The following is a 15,600-nucleotide window of genomic DNA, read 5'->3' as shown; positions in this document are numbered from 1 at the left end:
AATATCAATACACTCATTGAACACTTTTTGTAAATACATTTTAGTTTTTTTATATCTGTATTTTTGGTATGTTTACATATTTGTGAGATTTATGAGATTATAAAATCATATGTTTTATGTCAGTATAATAAAATATAACGAAGTACTATGCTATAAATTATATAAATCATTAATAATATTTTAATTATTTAATTAACTATATGGAATTTTAATTAAGAATATTATGGTTTTTAGAAGTTTACAATGCGAATTGTAATTATGAATACGTAATTGTAAAAATTATAATTATTTTAATACACATTTACCGTATTTATTTGAAAAACATACAAAAGAATTATTAATATTTTAAATTAATTTATATATTATGTATAGTAGGCAGGTACCTACCTTTATTTATATTATATTTAAAGATTGCTCAAGAATATAATAATTATGTAAGCATAGTTTTGTATAAAATTTAAACGGAAATCCTGAACAAATCCAATAAATTACTTCGATGAAAAACTAGAAAATAATTACCGTATTTTTGGCTTTATATTAATTATAAATCAAACTTAACTTTATAAACAATTATATAAATCCTCTCTAAAAAAAAAGCACAAAGAGCAATTAATTCTTGCAAAATTTTGAAAGGTTATAAAAATAAGTTTTAATTTAACTTTGGGCTCACAATAAGAGTATAAGACTATATACACATCTTTTATCCGAGTTCATTGTTTGTGCTGGTTGTAATATAACTTTGTTTCATTAATACAATTTGAGAGTTTTTATGTGTCCGTTATAAAAATACTAAATATATTTTTTTGTTTATATTATATATGATAATTGTTAAAATACATTTTTAATGAATTTAGATCACCGGTTATTCAGGTGACTAGAAGATCCTCGACAGCATCCCAATCAGACTCAGACAAGTACGGGACTCTAGATGATACAGATATGTCTGTGAATTCACTCACAAGTGTCAACTCAATATCGAGTTTGTTAAGGGAAAAACTTTTGGTAATGTGCCTACTTCCTTTTAGATTCTGAACGAAGTGATGAATGTATTGATTTTACAATGATGTGTGTTTTTTTTTTTTTTTTTTTTTTTTTTTTTTGTGTCTGTCACCACGTTTTGGAGCAGTAAAAGTGCTCCGATTTTAAAAAGTGGACCCTGTTTCGGATAGGAAAGTGAATGTAGTTTGTACTTTGGGGGGTCAAAAGTAAAAAATTTCCAATAGTTTTCAAAAGCGCCGGGAAAAACCAAAAAAAAATGACGGAAAAACGGGAATTTTAACGCAAAACCAGTTTTCGACCAAATCGATTTTTTTTTATGGTTGTAATTCAAAAACTAATCACTGAAAATACTTGAATTTTTCACCAAATGTTAATGTCAGTGGTATCCGTATATAGTAAAATTTTCAAAAAATTTTGACTTTTTTTGAGTTATTTATAGACCACTGAAATTTTCGATTTTTTTGAGAAATTTTTTTTAAAGTGTCGATAAAAAATGTTTGGATGACCAAAAAGTTTTGAAAATTTAATACAAGGTTCCTTATGAGTTGTTTTTAATGTAGCTAAAAAAAATTAAAAATCGTTAGTCACAATTTTTTTTTATAAGCGTTTATAGTTCAAATTTTTACGAAATCTGTCGAAAACGCGAAAATTTGCAAGTAATTTTGAAGTTGAAAAATCATAAATTTTTTTCTTTTATAACTAAGTTTTGAAAATTTGGTACAAGGTTCTCCATACATTTTTCTTCAATTATCTGTAAAAAAAACTCTACCGGATTCAGACAAAAAAATTTTATGAGTGTTTGAAATTTAAATTTTTACAAAACCGCGCTAAATAACGGTTTAGCCTCAAACGATTTTTGATATTTGTTATAATTCAAAAAGTATAAGTCGTAGATACTTGAAAATTTTACCAGTTATTTAGATTGGCATTTTATTTACTTGATTTAATTTTCAAAATATTTTGAGTTTTTTTGAGCTATTATAGACAACTGACATTTTCAATTTTTCTGAAAATTTTTTTTTGAAGGGTCGATAAAATTTTTTTGGCCCTTTCAAAATACTTGAAAATTTTATACAAAGTTCTTCATATGTTATTCTTAAAGTGATTAAAAAATTATAAGAATACATAGGCACAATATTTTTTTATTAGCATTTGAAGTTCAAATTTTGACGAAAATTCGTCAAAAGCATGAATATTTGCAAATTATTTGAAGTTGAAAAATCATAAATTTTTTTGTGTTTATAACTAAGGATTAAAAATACAACACTAAGTTTTCCATTAGTTTACCTTCAAGTATCTATAGAGAAAACTCGAAGCATCATTATAGGAAAAATTTTAAGTGCGTTTGAATTTTAAATTTTAACGAAATCGCGTAACGATAACGATTTATCCTCAAACGATTTTAAATATTTGTTATTATTCAAAAAGTATAAGTCGTAGATACTTGAAAATTTTATCAGTTATTAAGACTAGCGTTTTCTTTACGTGATTTAATTTTCGAAATATTTTGAGTTTTTTTGAGCTATTTATAGACAACTGAAATTTTCAATTTTTTGAAGTGTCGATAAAATTTTTTTGGCCCTATCAAAATACTTGAAAATTTTATACAAAGTTCCTCATATGTTATTCTTATAGTGATTAAAAAATTATAAGAATACATAGGCACAATTTTTTTTTATTAGCATTTGAAGTTCAAATATTGACAACAATTCGTCAAAACCATGAATATTTGCAAATTATTTTGTAGGTATATTTCATAAAAATTTTTGTATAAGTAGCTAAGAGTTGAAAATTTAATACAAGGTTTTTCATAAGTTTAACTTACAATTATTATAAAAGAACTTAAATTTTGTTGTATTCAGGCCATTAAAACATAAACCACCTTTTTCACCAACCACTAGAAATTATATCCTAGGCTGACAAATCATCTTCGTTCAGAATCGTTTTTCGTATACAATGATAACTATCATTGGATTCAAATTTAACACTCCTATAATATATAATAATGATCCATACGGCACCTAATGTACAGCAGAGCGGTACTCACTTGCCCGCTTTTTTCACTTTATTTTTATGGGATTTAATAAATTATGAAAAAACAACAAAAAACTTATTACAGATGAATATACAAAAAATGTCAAAAAACAAAGAAGTACAAGCTGATTACAAGCTGAGAGCGTTAATTATATTTTTGTTCGTCGTGATAGTCTGCGTCCTGAAATTCGCTCACGTCTATTATGACCGTCACGTGCTTCAGGTGAGTTAAAATAATGTAGGAATTTTAACAATAATCGTATTGGATAATACATGGTTTCGAATAACAATATGACATGATTTGAATGCGTATTCAAAGAAATGCATTAACTATCTTATACCCTACCTAACCTAGTGTCGACTTGTGATTGAATTTTGTGTACCAATTGTTTATAATTGTCTAAATTACTTAATAAGTATATAAGCTGTATAATAAATGGTCAATTTATAACAATCGATCACTATATTATACTCGTGTGACCCAGGAATTAAATGAATTCAAATTTTTAACATTGATTGAAATTAATATTTTTTCTAATATTATCTTAAATTCTTTATACCTAAATATAAACTATATCACGTGTAATTTATACTTTATTAACTCGAAGTTATTAGTGATGACTTACCTTCACTTACCAGTTGTCAACTACCTAAGTCAAGTTATGTTCAAAAACTTTCCCTATTTTGTACAATGACGTACTAAATGTACGATGTACTATAATATTTCGGGTCATATATATACCTATATATTATAATAGTCACGTAGTGTTTATGTTATGTCTAGAAAGCATATTTCAAGTACACGAGGTTCAACAAAGACGACCGTTTCTTGCGATTGTTTGGTGTCGACGGGCACGAGATAGCGTTCGGTTACCTCGGCGTGGATCTGGCGGAGAGGGAAAAAGCTTTCGATTGCTTGGCGGGACACCGTACGCCTTCCAACGCGCAGTGTTTCGAATGGATGCAAAAGGCCAGATTGTATCTGTCCCACGAGGAAAGACCGGAGGGCCTGAACTGCTACACGGTGGAGTGGTTCAGCCTGACGGATAAATATAACCCCATAGACTGTTACGAGGACGGCGAACAATACGGCCATTGGTTAGTCGAATAGCATAATAATATTATCATATTATTATTATAACGTAGCGACCGGTTATCGGCAAATCGTAAAGCAACGCTCATGAACATCGGTGTAATAATAATAATAATAATAAAGGAGACATGAGTATCTGCCTAATAATATAATGGTGTTATGGAGCAGCGGAATTCCACACCGTGTATTCTAATAATATATTATACGCGACCGTGGCAATCGATATCACCAAACACGCGAACTCTCGTTGCAATGTCGTAAGTTTTCAGCCCCCGGGAAGACGTAAATTTTATTTTACACCAGTCTCAAAGTGCGTTTCCAAAAATCCGTTTATGCATAGTTATATACTTGACAATGCATCTGCAGTCCCCACCACCCATAAATATTTTACAGCCATCCAACCACTCACTTTTCCACCACGCGCGTCACGTCAGTTCACGCACCACGTTTTGTGATGAAATTTGTAAAATGTCATTTTGCGAAAAGCGACGATCAACGAGAATGCCTACGTTTAATAGCTATTACGTTGTGTTGCCAAAATACATCAAATAACTTACTACCCTATTTTATATACATATATACCTGCAGCGATAGCTATAGTATAAATGCAGAGTACAAAATTTTTTAGTCGTAAAAATGTACGTCAACCAAAATAATAATCATAACAGTGTATAAAACAAATGAAATCAGAATATTTTTAAGACAAACCATAATTTTACACGTGCTTAAAATAATATGTTAATGTTATCATTGTAATATTGAAAACATATTGGACGTATGCAGGTATGGTGGTGGTAGATCATTGGGCATGGCATGGCCGGTTCAATTGGGGAGGGTGGAAATGTCGCCTTTCATTACCGGACACGTTGGCAGACACCGGTGGGGCAGTGTTCTTGGACGATACTTTATAAACTCAAAAGGAGTAGCGATCACGGTGCACTCTAACACGCCACTGCACGTGTCCATAAATGCCGGCCGCGACAACAGGCTATGCATAAAGGTTCGTGTTGGATGTAGCTGGTGAAAAGGCGCGTTTTCGTATTTTACTTTCGACATGTGAAATAATGTATTATCCATCGTTCGTTCAGGCGAGCCACGATGACTTCGCCTACCGCCGGACGACTGACCTGCCCGTCTTGAATTATACAATATGCTCGGCGCGAAATATGAAGACGCTGCATACGGCCCTTTCCGAGAAAATGTTGTGGGACGGGCTGAAAGCATCCGACACCGAGATCATAAACTCGCTGCTGACGGAGCCCGTCTGGCAACTGGCGCCATCCAGAAAAGAATTACTCAACGAGTCCACAATGGTCAACTACACAGAGGATATCATAACGCTGGGTTTTATAAAACAAGGTAAAATCATAGCCCTTTTGTAGTAATGCATTAAGACAGCTGCCAAACATATTTAATTCCACACCGAATCGGGTGTTTATAATTTCGATCAAAGACAAATACTAATAGGCTATAATAATTATTATAAACTAATGGAAAAAATAAAAAAAACAAAACAGCCCATAATTTAAGAAAACAAGACGTTTTTATTTTTTACTAAATAAAATATTGCTTTTTACTAATTGAAATTATAGTCAAGTATGTCAACTGATTTTTATTAAATAACTAATTATTTACAGTAATAAAAATAAATTAAAATCAAATTACAAGATCAATTTACAAACACAGTTTTTAAAATCCATTATATATGTTTTTCAATTAGATAATATTATTTTAGTATTAATTAATTTTTTTTTTTTTTTTTAATTGGATTAAATAATATTATCTAAAATAATTATCTGAAAAACATTGACATGTGACTTTAAAAATTGTGTTTGTAAATTGATTAATAACTTAAATGTGCATTTTTTTTTATTTTTTTTTATAGACGCATATTTTGACAATTTTCTCGGATTTTCGCGTCGTATTATGTTTTTAGTGCATAATAAATTTTCGATCATTAATTACCCGTGTTATCGTTGCAATTTTTAGGACACGTTTTGTTGAACGAGTTCTGGCAAGCAGAAATGGGTGATTTTTCGTTGGACCAAAAGAGATTTCCCACCATGAAAGAGACGATCAACATAATCCACAGGAGAGGTTTTCGCATTGTGGTCACCATACAACCATTCATCAGCACCGAGTCAAGAAATTTTGCAAAGGCCGTCAGAGAGGGTATTCTCGTAAGCACCAAGAGTGAAATAATATTTAGGAGTAAATAATAATATTATTATCGTTTTTGTGACTCATTCTCATTCAGGTCAAGCAAATTGGAAATGAACGTGACGTTCCGGCATTAACCAGATATAAAACTGTGCAAAGTGCTGGCATGTTAGACATAACCAACAAAAACTGTGGACCATGGTTACAGCAGCAGTTGAAAGATCTCGTGGAAAAATACCAATTTGACGCGTTTTACTTAGACATGGGTAAATAAACATATTGAACAAAATATCCAAATATCGAATACCAAACAAGCATACAACGCATGAATGGTTTTTCTGTTTTATTTGTCTTAATTTTTTAAACTCAGGCTCCGCTTATGACCTACCGCGGCACTATCTGTTTGCTGAAAATCTGACGAATCCGGACTATTACAAATCGCTCTTCACGCAGACCGTTTCAGACAGCGTGAACGTATTCGGCGTGTCTTCGGCCATCAGCCGGCCGCCGGCTCCAATTTTCGTGTCGTTACTGTCACTAGCCTCGACTTGGGACTCACTTCAAGTGATCATACCGACTATGCTTACATACGGAATAGTTGGATATCCGTTCCTGCTGCCTGGTCCTGTCGGCGGAGACTTTCAAGTCGGAAATGTTTCATTGCACGCCTTGATTCCACCGGGTAACGAGCCCTCAATTACCACTATATAATATCACTTGTGTATTTCATTTTTATTTTATTCAGACAACCCATCGATAGAACTATTGGAGACCCAATCGCTAAAAGAATGCAAGCAACGTGGACAAAACTATAACGAAAGCCGAGAACTGGTTATGAGATGGATGCAGTTGGCTACGTTTCTACCAGTGATTAGGTATGCGAGGCTGCCGAGCGATTGTGATCCACAAGTACTCCAGTTAACGAAGAACTTGACTTCACTTCGACAGCAAACAGTGAGTAATTTTTACTTGAAATCGTATCGTACGATATTATTAATTATTTTAGCATATGTTTTTTTTTTTTATTAAATCTAGCCAATATCCATTTTGTTTGGTTACCAGATCATTTATAGTGGATTTTTACAATCACTTTAGCTCCCCACCAAGTGCTTTGTTTCCAAAGTTTTTATCATAATACTGGTACAATACATTAAATTCGATTATTTCTGCACGTTGTATACACGCTGTAGGTTTTAGCGGAAGCTTAAGAGAGTGAATATTATAAAAGCAACAAATTCAAAACGAATGTTTTGAAAAGTTTAGCGTCGGGAGTCACGTCTTAGTTATAAAAGTCTTGCCACATCGGTTGATAACGGCCAATAATCAACAATTTCACCGGAGTTTCATGACTGAAATTTGATCACACACTTCTAATGGATACAACCAAAAGCGTATTATACACGTACGCACTTGTAAAAGTTTTTGATCACTGAGCGCCCGTAATCCTATCGGCCCTATCGGCCCTAACGTCATCGTCGATATTGTTATAATGTTATTATAGTCTTATGCCGTACATTTTATTCAATTACGTACACAAACTTCAAAAATAAATATTAGTATTTACAGTGACGACGTACATAATTAGATTATAGACGCATCCTAAAATGTGTGTAAAATATGCTATGCATACTCGTATGTTATTTAGAAACACTCATATGTCGTGTCATTCAATCATATAATGTAGGTGTAAGAAAATATTATATTTATAGTATATGTTTTAAGAATAGTATTATGTTTCCGAAAGACTATTCTCTTACCCTCCTCCATCGTATATAATTTAACGAATTTATTCAAATTTATTGTCACGTTAATCATATTACGACATTATGTGTATTTAATTTGTGTTAGATCAATCCATTGCTGAAGCGTTATGTCCAAGAAGCATTGGAAACTGCGGTACCATTAATACGACCACTGTGGATGTTGGACCCGTCAGACACGACGTGCTACATCGTGAAAGACGAGTTCTCCATAGGCGAAGAAGTCATCGTGGCGCCCATACTAAGACCAGGAGCTACAGAACGCGAAGTCTACTTGCCGGCCGGTGTGTGGCAAGATGGAATTGAGGGTAGCTTAAGAAAGGGATCCAGATGGATACACAACTACAAGATACCATTGGACAAAATCGCGTATTTCGTTAAAATGCCGAACAACACTAGATTTTAATCAATAATTATTTAGTATTATTATAACAGCTGGGGAAGTGCCGGTATCTAGTTATCGGTTCTTTGAAAATCGAAAGAACCGATAATTGTTGGTTCAAGCATAATTATTTATCGATACCAGTTATTTTTTTTCAAAAAGAAACAATAAACTAAACATTTCTATTAGTTCCAAAGATGATACCTAATCTTACTTAAAGAAGCCAAATATGAGTCCAGATACTTACATATTCCAATATTTGAAAAAGGATTATGACTTTCCTAGAGTACAACATTATTTGTGCTCTACCAGAAACTGTTTTTCCTTAAAGACTTTTTTCAACATTAGGGTTGATTTTTGATGAGAATAGAAGCAGACTTAGCCCAAACAAAGTGAGGATGTTGGTGTTTCTCAACAAAAATCTAAGTAAATAAATAATTAGGAATTAAATAAAAAAAAAAAATATTAGTAGATTATAATTATTATTTATGGTTTTTATACAAATTCTGAATGCATATTAATACAATTCTTTATAAATGAATTGTTTTTATTTTAAATAAAATTAAAAAAAAAAGAATCGGTATCAAAACCTTTATGTATATTAGAATTGAACAAGAAACGAAATCGATGATTTTTTTGAGAACCGATCCATCACTAATTTTAATATTATATTAGTTTTTAATTATAAAAGTAATAATATGATAATTAATTCAGTAGATTCGATTATAAATGTTTTAGGTATTTTTTTTTTTTATAAATTATCTTTCTCATTTAATAAACCATTTACAATATGCTCCATTTAAAAATTTAACTGATGGAATAGTTGACATTATTCAGTGTATATTATTAACGTCAAATGCTTTCTGTTTTGTGTGATAAAAATTGTAAAACACGTAAAAATCAACATTTTATAATTTTAAAATAAATTTTCAAACATAATACAATAAATAGTAAATCTGATATAACATATATTTTATATTTCTGTAAGATCGTATTAATATTTCCAAAAAAATCATCTACTTAACTATTATCACTAAAAATATTGGTTCTCACTTTAAAACAAAATTGTATCAGCACATGATACTCCTTTAATAATATCTAAAAATACATTACTACCTATTTGATCCTTAAGTATACTAAAGAAATCAAAAAATCAGAATTTAAATAAACTCATCACCTATTAAAGGAAAATGAAAATAAACATGCTTATATCGTATCATCATAAATATGTATTATAATCAAAATTAAAAAAAACCCATTTTTCAATACTTTACAGAGATGGATTAAAATCGAAAAGATATTGTATTTTATGACTTGGTTTAATAATTAAAAAAAAAAAAAAACATAAATAACGACGAGAGGTTCGTGTGTGTAAAACGCGCAAATATCGCGTACTTACATGCAATTAATTAATTACGAGATTCACTGTTATAGTTCAACTTTAGATAATAACAACGCTAAACGTCGACAGTCAACCAACTGCTTTACAGATTGACTTAAGATTAATTAACAGTATTGTAATATTTACGACCATGTATTACGTAGTTTTTGATATTCTACAGCATAGTATTTATTAATGACTTGTAAAAATAAACATGAAAAAAAAACTATATTAAAAACAAGTATTTAGTGAAAATAAAAACGATTATTTTAAAAACAACAGAAAATAGGTACCTCTCCCTTCGTTCAAAATTTAAAAGTGTAATTAATTAGGAAAAAATTTGTATAAAACAGACTGTTTCAACATTTAAAAATAATTTAAATAAAAACATCAGTTTTAACCAGAGAGGAAATCGTTAAAATATCACATCGCATATTTTTAGTGCCGTATACATTATGATGAGTTAGAATATTATATATTATGATTTATTTGACTAAATATTATAAGCCTCTACCATTTTTTTTTTTTAATTTGTACTATTATTTAATATATTAATTACATTTATCATTTTATTGCAAATTAGCATAACATTATGTTTTTAGAGAATTAAAAAAATAATTTTTTCAATATTATTATAATAACACCTAAAACAATTTATTCTTCTTTCACTAGATTAAAATTTATTAAACGGATACAAAATTAAAATAGGTTGTTTTTGGATCACAAACCTGGAATGTGACAGTTTCTAAATTAAAATAATCAAAATATGCTCTCGTTTAATTTATCGTTATAGATATTGTGAAAAAATTGAACCAGAATATTTTAAATTTAATTAAAAAAAATCTCAACTATGGTTAATTAACCATGGGTCATATTGTAATTGTATAACTTATTATGTAACCTGTAAGTTATAAATTAATTATTTGTTTGTTTGTAGTTAAAACTTAAAATATATATGTATACTGTATTGTATAAATTATATTCAACTGAGATATAAAATATTATACATAGATAATAATTATCACAACGTCTGTTTTCATTTATAGTGTTTATGTGAACATTACGCAAATATTTAACAATATTAATTAATGGAAATATTCTTTGGCTATTCATTTTTTCCCGACAATAAAATGTGTAAAAAGGACATTTTCTGCTGCCAAAAACCTTAAAGTTTTTACAAAGTCCAATTAATTTTTAATTTCTCTTTGAGTTATCAACATTCTTCCGTTGTAAATAAAAAGTTTCCAGACTATTTGCGTATAATAAACATCCCGCACATCATAAATTAAAGATTATAATAATAACTATAATATCCTATTACAATATGCGATCCATGAGATTATATTAATTAATCAGGACGACTGTCGACTGCAAACTGGACAAGAACTTAATTATTTTTACTGGTTTTCCTGATAAAAAAACGTGTGCCAATCGTAATTCGTTATTTTGACCGTCCAAATCGTTTTTGTCAAACACATATTATAATTACTACGATCGTCGATGGATTCTAAATATTAGAATCTTGTTTTAAGTGTTTCGTGAATTCGATGGCGTTTCGGTCAGCTGTTATTTTGTATCCAGTTATCGAATGAATGTTTACAGAATAAAAACAGAAGGCTAGAACAATAGTAGGATGAAAAAAAAAATTATCGTAAATATTATGCGTTCGATGTTAAAACCATATATAATTATTATTGTTTTTGTGTAAACACAGCTGCAATATGCCTAAAACCGTGTGTAATACTAAAAAACTGCGATATCGAATTTCAACAGTAACTCCAAAATGAACGCAAGCGAAACACTCGTCAAAGTCATCGTTTTCGTCGTTCTGTGTTTCGTCGTTTCGTTGATCGTCGTGCCGCGTCTTAAAGTATGTTCGGCCTGACGGGGAAAATGGCACGCCGTCACAATGTCATCGTCGGACCACCACCAATAAGTCTCCTTAGACGTTCTTAGGCTGCGGTTACGGAAAAAACTGAGGAAAATTCCGAAACTCGCATTATTACGTTGCCACGAAAGTACACCATCAGAAATAATATAATTAATAAGGTAGTATATAATGTTATGTATTACGTTTAAAGAAATGTCTTCGAATCCTTTGTGGGGCGCAGTGTCTTCAAAACACTGATATGTTTAAATCGTGTGCGATGACGATGATAATAATAATATCTGTACTATGTTATTGTTTTGTAGACGATGTGTATGTATTATTATATTATAATATCAAAACGTTATCCACAGATTAACGGAACGCTGTACGCAGCGAACGAACATAAATAATGGCCGTTGTCTCCGCGCATTATCTGCAACCGTGACGTGTAATAATTTCGACTTTTGAATATTCGGTACATTTATCAAACTAGAAATAAAACTATATTATATTAATAATACGGACTCGTCCGTAAAATTAAATAATCGCTGTAATATACTTTTATTAACGCTTTGTCCATGATATAATATCGTTAACGTTCGTTTGGGCACGAAGTTTTGAACAAATTAATACGGGTGACTATAATAATACAATATAAGTGCTTAAAAAATGCGTGACGTGGATGATAAAAACAACAATAGCAATAATAATTATATTTTTATGATAATTCACAATTTACCGAGCGCACTCGTGTTATCGTCATGCACAAATGGATATTACAATGCATTTCTACCTAATGGCTAATAGTCACAATTCACTGTATGATCGTCTTGTGGTTTTTGTCCCCGCCCACTATGCATAATAGTATTTTATCTCTAGTCTCTGAATCTGCATAAATCTCAACCATTCAGTTAATATTAATAGAATGATAAATTTTTTAATATTCTCTAAAAATAAAATTTTAATAACCTAACCTAACCTATCCAGTATTAAATTTTCAACTCTTTACTACTTATACAAACTTTTTTATAAATTTAAATTACAAAATAATTTGCAAATATTCATGATTTTGATGAATTTTTTTCAATATTTGAACTTAACTAAAAAAAAAATGTGCCTACCTATGTATTCTTATATATGATTGTATTTATTTTAAATCACTATAAAGGTAACTAATGAGGAACTTTATCTTAAATTTTTAAGTATTTTGAGTTAGCCAAAAAAATGCTATTAATATTTATAAAAATAAATAAATAAAAAAAAATGAATATTTCAAATGCCTATAAATAGCCTTAAAATAAGCGAAATATTTTGAAAATTGAATTATGTAAAGAAAATTCCAATCTAAATAACTGGTGAAATTTTCAAGTAACTACGACTTATAGTTCTTGAATAATAATATATATTGAAAATCTTTATCGTTACGCGAATTCATAAAAATTTTAAATTCAGACAGGTACTCATAACATTTTTTCCTATTATGACGCTTCGAGTTTTCTCTATAGCTACTATGTGAAGGAAAATTTATGGAAAACTTAGTGTTGAATTTTTTAAACTTAGATATCCATATACAAAAAAAAAATATGAATTTTGAACTTTAAACGCTTATAAAAAAAAAAAAATGTGATTAACGATTTTTGATTTATTTTAACTACAATAAGAACAACTTATAAAAAACCTTGTATTAAATGTTCAAGTTGTTTTGGGCACCCAACATTATTTTAAAGACGAAATATTTTGAAAATTAAACTGTAGATAAATAACACTGATATAAACATTTGATGAAAATTTCAAATATTTACAGATCCGTTTTTGAGTTGCTACCATATAAAAAAATCGATTTTGTCAAAAACTGGTTTTAAGTAAAAATTCCTGTTTTCCGTTACTTTACTTTTGGAAAATTCTTACTTATGACCTCTATAATGCACCAAGGATATTCACTTTTAAAACAGAAACCACCCCCGAAGTTTGAAATTGAATCATTATTTCAACAGGTTGTACACAGACAAAAAAACAAAAAAAACACATCATTATAAAATCAATACATTCATCACTTCGTTCAGAATCAAAAAAATATTATGATATATATTGACTATTACAAACACTATAAGTATAAGACACAAAGGGTTATAGATATACACCGCTAGAAACTACGATTATTATTTGTCATACCAATCTTAATACGACCACTAGCCAAGTTACCTACACATAATAGTTAATACCTAAACATACTAGTGTGCATAGTACTGGCGCACTGCTAGCATGAATTATTATATCAAGTAGGAGAATTTAATTTTTAGTTTTTAACCATGCCCCCACTCAGTGTAATTAAATTCATGCTATGTGTGTATAATTTATTACGTGGTTTTGTATAAATAATATGTATCTACAGTCTACGCATATTATAGTATTATACGTATAATGCACTTAATAACTATATTATCAAGTTATATCGTAAAATATAGGTACCTCGCGTTTCTGTTATCACGCTTGTACCTGCCCACACGACGGTATTAAAAAGTAATTCATAGTTTTCTAAATACCCATTTACGAAATCTACCCGCTGTTCAATTATTAAAAAGCGTTCTTTTCAAGTAGAAATGCATGATACCTATACAAAAAAATAAAATAATCTACTAATAGACGACTGTAATAATAATTAAAGTTATTGTAACAAAACATTAACATATTAGAATAGAGTTTGTGTGTACGTCGAATGTTTTTGTGTGTAAAACGTTAGCAAGATAGATCTAAAACCACCAAAAATTATTTAAGTAGGTATTCAAACGCATTTAACATTGCTCCTTTAACACTAGTTCATATTGCTAAAAGAGAAAGATTTTTTCGAGTACAATTAGTTTTCCGATTGACATTTTGTAAAGAAATTTGTATTCCTTAATCTTATGCTAGGTTATGTAAGAAAAACATTTACCAAATTTATTATTCATTTTTTTTTTCAATATACATCGTAATATTAAAATATATGGGTTGTTGTTAGATTCGTTATTAATAGAAATGGTTTTTTTATTATTATTTCAGATTAAGAAATCAGAAGACCTATTAAATCTAAAAATGATAATTGAAACATAATTCAGAAACAAAACAGACTTACATTTCTAATAAAATTGTTATTACTTTTAAAACTAAAAATAATAAATGTTAACCCATTTTTTGATATAATTATTATTATTTTTTTATCATTCAAATCTAAACCCTGGTATGATTATTAATATATTGTAATATATGTATGTGTTTTTCTGGAAAATATAAAAAATGCATGTTAAGCATGCTTAAATAATCTAACACAAAAGTAACAATATATATGTATAATCGTAAAAAAAAACAATAATAACCACAACTCTTAGCTATTTAGCAAAGAACATAATTACATTATAACTTTGCGTTGTGCGAGTTGACTGACAATATTAATTATGTTTACGTCTTTCGACTCGGTCGATAACATTTAGTGTGTCAAGTATTATTATATTTTGCTCGTAACAATATCGTTTGAATACCTCATTGTTGTGGTAACAAAACTAAAAAAGTTGTTAGAGCGTTTCGTCACTGTAAAATGTAAACGATACTTGGTACGGTAAGTGATAATAATAATTTAATAATCGAACTTTATTGTGGTATTACTATGTGTACTATTTATTGTAAAAAAAATCCAAGAGCTCCGAATTTCTTCAATTATTACTTCTTTAGTCTAAAGCAGTGTTTCCCAACCTTTTCTTAATTAACATCCTTATTAGATTTTCAAAAATCTCATACCTCCCCTCCCCCCAAATAAATTTAAAAAAAATTTATTGACTAATTTTTATAATCAACAATATAATTTAAATAAAAACCAAAACTCTATTTTTTTATTTTTATATACTAAATTGTTATAATATATATACAGGTTAGGTATATATCTATACA

The 15,600-nt window shown here is 29.4% G+C and overlaps 1 protein-coding gene across 5 annotated transcripts in view; it reads left to right on the top strand.

The window, feature by feature from the left end:
* The window catches only part of LOC114123675 (myogenesis-regulating glycosidase), an 89,891-nt gene extending 75,032 nt beyond the window's left edge, over positions 1 to 14,859 (top strand). For 2 of the 5 annotated variants that reach the window (XM_050200394.1, XM_027986730.2), the window contains exons 3-13: positions 855 to 1,002; positions 3,119 to 3,256; positions 3,818 to 4,131; positions 4,910 to 5,126; positions 5,215 to 5,485; positions 6,116 to 6,306; positions 6,384 to 6,552; positions 6,657 to 6,968; positions 7,032 to 7,240; positions 8,135 to 11,858; positions 14,719 to 14,859. In XM_050200394.1, the coding sequence (XP_050056351.1) occupies positions 855 to 1,002; positions 3,119 to 3,256; positions 3,818 to 4,131; positions 4,910 to 5,126; positions 5,215 to 5,485; positions 6,116 to 6,306; positions 6,384 to 6,552; positions 6,657 to 6,968; positions 7,032 to 7,240; positions 8,135 to 8,452 (2,287 nt within the window). In that variant the 3' untranslated portion in view covers positions 8,453 to 11,858; positions 14,719 to 14,859. Of the gene's footprint in view, positions 1 to 854; positions 1,003 to 3,118; positions 3,257 to 3,817; positions 4,132 to 4,909; positions 5,127 to 5,214; positions 5,486 to 6,115; positions 6,307 to 6,383; positions 6,553 to 6,656; positions 6,969 to 7,031; positions 7,241 to 8,134; positions 11,859 to 12,002; positions 12,155 to 14,718 lie in introns of all 5 variants that reach the window. The other 3 variants (XM_050200395.1, XM_050200396.1, XM_050200397.1) reach the window with 3 other exon arrangements.
* Positions 14,860 to 15,600: the final 741 nt, after the last annotated feature.

The sequence above is a fragment of the Aphis gossypii genome, chromosome 2, assembly GCF_020184175.1.
Source record: "Aphis gossypii isolate Hap1 chromosome 2, ASM2018417v2, whole genome shotgun sequence".
Taxonomy (NCBI): Eukaryota; Metazoa; Arthropoda; class Insecta; order Hemiptera; family Aphididae; genus Aphis; species Aphis gossypii.
This window is presented reverse-complemented; position numbering and strand designations above follow the sequence as displayed.